This window comes from Arachis stenosperma, chromosome 4, assembly GCF_014773155.1.
Source record: "Arachis stenosperma cultivar V10309 chromosome 4, arast.V10309.gnm1.PFL2, whole genome shotgun sequence".
Lineage (NCBI taxonomy): Eukaryota > Viridiplantae > Streptophyta > Magnoliopsida > Fabales > Fabaceae > Arachis > Arachis stenosperma.
In genome coordinates, this window is record NC_080380.1 from 147,481,634 (window position 1) to 147,487,657 (window position 6,024).

At 27.9% G+C, this 6,024-nt stretch overlaps 1 protein-coding gene across 1 annotated transcript; it reads left to right on the top strand.

Moving 5' to 3' along the window:
- Positions 1-3,489: 3,489 nt before the first annotated feature.
- On the top strand, positions 3,490-5,556 carry LOC130975882 (glucan endo-1,3-beta-D-glucosidase ARB_01444-like). Its single transcript, XM_057900602.1, has one exon. It carries the CDS (start codon positions 3,490-3,492, stop codon positions 5,554-5,556), a length of 2,067 nt encoding a protein of 688 aa, XP_057756585.1.
- The last annotated feature ends 468 nt before the right edge of the window (positions 5,557-6,024 follow it).

Genomic DNA, 6,024 nt, shown 5'->3' on the forward strand with positions numbered 1-6,024 from the left:
TAAAATATTTTTAATTAATTAATTAATGATAAGCCTTAGAAAAAAAACTAATCTCATCATTCTTGTTAATTAAATTATGATATAAGATAGTGATATGAATAGTTTTATGGGTAAGACTTGGCAAAAAATAACTTAAAAATTAACAATAAATAAGTAATAAGAGATTGATAGAAAAAATAAATAATAAATTTTGTGCATCATTAATATTATTGGTGAAAAATATTTATTAAAAAATTAAAATATTAAGTCATTAATGAACATCTTTAAGTGAAAGACATCTATAGTCAAATTAAAAAAAAAAAGCTAGAATTATAGACTCGTGAATTTTGTCAAGCTATAATGAATTAATTTTTTTTGTATATAAGAAACCATTTAATAAAAAAAATTTAAAATTAATATTGTTACGTGGGTAATCTAAAATAGATGAATTAGGCTTGAAAGATTAGCCCAAACATCAATGGAAGGTGGTCTCCAACTTGGTTCACGTCTGGGAGCCGCCGTCTGAGTTCTACGTGTGAAAGAATGGGGGGTGGTAAGCAGGGGATAAGCAGGTTTAGAGAGTATTGGAACTTAGAGATACCTGAGGGGTGTCGGTGTATTTATAATGGTGATCCAATAACCACCGTTGGAGTAGTTCCACTTTTGAAGGTGGATAACCGTCCCTTTATCTTAGGGTAATTGGGATATGGCTCTTGAAAGTAGATTAAGAGATTTCAAAAATAGTTACTTATTTGAATAAGTGTTATCTGACAGCTATCCATCGAGCCCGACTTCTTTGGAAGGTCGGTGGGTGGCGAAGGTCATTCTTTGGAATGGGCCTTTTAGCATGTGTTTGGACCTGGGTCATAGTGTTGGGTCAGGATATGAAAAAATATTAAATCTATTTTTGTTAAATTATATTAACTAATTGCTTACACTTATAAGTTAAAAGTTAAAGATATCTACTTATACTATTTATAATTAATTAAATAAAAAATTTTAGAATCATAATTGTGCTAAATTAATATTATTTTGTTTAAGTCTTTTCTCCTATTTGTTTTATGATAAAATTTAGTTTAACATTTTAAAAAATAATGATAATTCTTATCAAAGAAATAAATGAACATATATGAACTTTTTTGTTGTGATTTTTTAGAATCTATTTAGAATAATCATCTTTTAATTTAGATTTTAATAAATATTATTATTAATATTTTTTTCATACCGTATGATAATTAAGAAAAGTTAACGAAACAAAAAAGATTTTAATATTAGTAGGATGAAGAAAATATTGAATAGAAAAAATATGTCAACTTCACTATTAAGATGCATGTGCAATATTTTTTACTTATATTATGTGTTAGTTTTTTAAGATAATAATATTTAGTTTTACTTTTAATATAGAATAAATAATATTTAATTTCACCTTTAATATATTATAAATAAGTAGATAAACAAATGCAAAGAAACAGAAAATTTAAAAAGAATAAGAAAAAAATAAAAAGAAAAAAATATTTTTAATTATAGAGATATATTTAATATTTATCACCAATTTTTTTCTTTTATTTTTCTTTGTTTTTTTAAATAAAATAATATAGTAAAAGACAAATTTCAATCATATATTATAAAAATATTTTTAAAGCGAAATATTCATGCTGTATTTAAATACTATTATATAAGAAAAAACTAAAAAAATCATTATATGTAAGGCAAGTAAGATTGTTTTTTTAGTTTATCTATACTTATTAAAGAGAAATAATATTAACATTAAATACATTGAATAACCTAAAGAAAAAAATAAAATAATACTATACATCCAAATATTTTTATTAATCAAGTATAACCAAGTTAGTTTAACGTAACAAAAATCAATTCTAGCTAATATATTCTAATTCTTATAATTTAATTGGTTAGAGTTGGTTCATAAAAAGATTTAGATGTGTAGTATTACTCAAAAAAGTATTTATTTAGATTAATTTTTTTTTTGGTGAAAAACACTTTTTAAAATAATAAAGTATTTTTATTAAATTTTAAACATATTTAGATGCATTTAAAACAAAAATGTTTACTAAAAAATTAAATTATTTGATTTTTTAAAAAATCAATAATACTCTGATTTTAAAAAAGTAGAAGTAAAATAAGTTTTATTTTTTTTTTACTAGATATATCATTTATCATAATTAATAATTACCATTTATACCTTTAAAAATAAAAAATAAATTACTCAAATTGAATAATTTTATTTGAGCAATGAAAAAATAAATTGTAACAACATAATATTATCATATTTGCAAATATTAAATTTAATAATTTGTCATATATCATGTACAAAATAAGATTAAAGTTTATGATTTTAATTTTTTTTTCAATTAAAATTAATATGCCAATTTTATAAATCATAACTTCTTAAATTAAGAAAAAATATATAAAATAGATACATAATTATTTAATCAATATAAAATAACATGATATATATAATTTTTGAAATATAAAAAAAATATTATTTCTTTTAATAAATTTGTTATATTTATAAGTTTATCTCACATTATTGGAAATAAATTTATTTTTAAGTATTTTTTAAACAAAATTCTCTTTTTTCTATGAGACTTCATAAATAATATAATTTATAATAAATAAAAAAATAAAATTTTGCAGCGTTTTTTCAAGTCACGTGTGTTATCTTTTGTTTTTTTTTTTTATGATTGAAGGGCTATTTTTGTCTTTTTATGAATAGCTACAAGACAAAATCAACTTGCAACTTAGAAATAGAAAAATGGAGAGAGATAGATGAGAGAATTTAGGAAGGGAGTTTATTAATTTAAAAAAAATATTTTTCTTAATTTTAATAAGAGAGTGTCATGTGACACATTTGATTATTAAATTAGATAGTAATATATGATACATAATATAGGTATATTTCAATTTCAAATTTAATATTTCAATTTTAATTTTAATGCAATTAAAGAATGTCATGTTGCACATTTTGATTGTTAAATTAGTAATTAGTCATTGATATTAATAATGATATATAAAATAGATAGAGTGGTTGAAGGAATGAAAAAAATAGATAAAGGAAGAAGGAGGAAGGGAGAACTCTTTAATTTTAGAGGAAAAATTTTGATTTCAATTGCAATGAGAAAGTGACATGTGATACATTTTAGTTGTAAAATTAGTAAGGAATAAGGAAGAATTCTTAGTTTTAGAAAGAAAGATTTAATATCAATTATAATGAGAGAGTGATATGTGACATATTTTGGTTGTAAATTTAGTAAGAAAAAGAGGAGAATTTCTTAATCTTAAAGAAAAAGATTTGATTCTAATTACAATGAAAAATTGACATGTGCTAGTTGTAAAACTAGAGATAAATATAAAATATAAATATATAAATATAATAGAATATATAATTGATTTGTTTAAAGGGTTTACACTTTAAATCCTCAGTCTTCATCGTCTTAGTTTCTCAGCTATAAAAACCAGAGCTTTAACCTCCATACCCATCAAAAACAAAAAATGGATTCAACAAAAGATGAACCTTTCTTGTTCCCAACAACAATGTACGAACGTGATTGCTTTCACCCTTCTAAGTTCTTTTCTGCAAACCTTCTTTCATCTCCATTACCAACTAATTCTTTCTTCCATAACTTCCTTCTCTGCAATGGCGACAACCCCGAGTACATTCACCCTTACCTCATCAAACCCTCAGCTTCCTCTCTTTCTCTCTGCTACCCTTCTCGCTCTGTTCATTCTCATTGCATTTACCAAGACTTCAACCCTGATCTCACTGTTTCTTCCTCAACAAGTTCTGAATCCCACCATGTTATATCTTCCTTCACTGGTCTCAGTGTTACTCTGGATTTTCCTTCTTCCAATCTTGGTTTCTTTCTTGTTAGGGGATGCCCTTATGTTACTTTCTCTGTCTCCCATCAAACACCATTATTTTCAATGACCACTGTTCACAAATTCTCTTCCTTTACTTCAAATTCTTCACTCACAAAGTATGCCCTCAAGCTTGACAATGGTCAAGCATGGCTTTTGTATGCTTCTTTACCAATCAAGGTTAGTAACAGCTATGAGACTATGATCTCTTTCTCAAAGAAATTTACTTCTCGTGATCATGGGGTTCCTCTGGTAGTGAGGATAGCATTGTTGCCAAATTCAAGTTCAGAACTCGAGGATGTTCTTGACAGGTACAGCTCTTGTTACCCTGTATCTGGTGATGCTTTGTTTACTAAGCCATATTGTGTTGAATATAAGTGGGAGAAGAGAGGGTTTGGTAATGGTGATTTGTTAATGTTAGCACACCCTCTCCATCTTCAACTTTTATCCAAGGATGAGGGCAATGTTACTATTCTTCAAGATTTTAAGTATAGGAGCATTGATGGGGACCTTGTTGGTGTTGTTGGAGATTCATGGTTGCTGAAAGCAGATCATGTTCCTATGAATTGGTATTCTACTAGAGGTGTCAAAGAAGAATCTTTTGATGAAATCAAATCAGCTCTTTCCAAAGATGTTGCTGCTCTTTGTTCTTCTGAGATAACAACAATTTCAGCTTACTATTATGGGAAATTTATTGCAAGGGCAGCAAGGTTGGCTTTGATAGCCGAGGAGATTGGTTTTCTTGAAGTGATCCCATCCGTGAAGAAGTTCTTGCATGAAACAATTCAGCCATGGTTGGATGGGACTTTTGATGACAATGGATTTCTATATGATGCAAATTGGGGTGGAATTGTTACCAAAGAACGTTCATATCAAGATTTTGACTATCATAAATATGGTTGCCACCATTATCATTTAGGATACTTTCTCTATGGAATTGCAGTGCTTGCAAAGATTGATCCATCATGGGGTATGAAGTATAAGCCTCATGCCTATTCTATTATGGCAGATTTCATGAACTTAGGTGGAGAACATGATTTGAACTCAAAGAATTATACGCGTCTAAGGTGTTTTGATCTATACACATTGCATTCTTGGGGTGGAGAGACCTTCCCTGATCAAGGAAGGGAACAAGACAGCACCAGTGAAGCAGTAAATGCTTACTATTCGGCGGCATTGATGGGTGTTGTATATGGTGACAACAATCTTTCTGCCATTGGATCAACTCTTGCATCATTGGAAATTCATGCTGCTAAGATGTGGTGGCATGTGAAAGAGGGTGATAATATGTATGAAGAAGATTTTACTACAGAAAACAAGTTAGTTGGTTATCTTTCAGTTAACATGAGAAATAGGAAAATGCGGTATTGTTATACTAGTAAGGAGAGTAAGATTGCACTTCATGTTTTACCCTTGTTGCCTATTTCTGAGTGTTTGTTCTCCAATGTTGATTTTGTTAAGGAGCTTGTGGAATGGACACAGTCTGGATATGGAGATGGTCCTGCAGATGGAGATGGAGATGGGTGGAAGGGGTTTGTCTATGCACTTGAAGGAATTTATGACAATCAAATTGCTTTGAAGAAGATTAGAAGCTTGAAGTGTTTTGATTGTGGCAACTCATTGAGTAATCTGTTATGGTGGATTCACCGCAGAGATGATGAGGAGAAATTCAATTGTGGTCATGGGAGCCATGAGAATTGACAATGACTTCAATGTTAACATAAGATAAGCTATGGTAGATTAGATTAGTAGTGTTTTTGCTTGTGTCCTTTACTTAATTACCACTCTTTAAACTTATGGCTTGTTCATTTAGGATTACCATTGGTGTTAATATATTTACTTTTGGGTGAAATCATTTTTTTACTTTTCTGTTAATGACAAGAGCTATTATTGTTATCATCATAAATTCTGCCCAAATCAATATTAAGATGCCAATTTTTTTTTTTTAATCAATCATTATATAAATGGACGTGTGTCACGTGTAATTTTCTAAACCGTTCGATCAATTGGAAGCCTTGATTTTGGATTTGACCCTGGTCTCACAAATCACAATGTTAGAAATTTATTAATGTTTGAATATTTTGATTTAATTAAGATAAAGGGATAATATTAGAGATTAGTAATAATATAATAAATTATAGTGATTAGGTTTGAGATTAGTGTAATAAT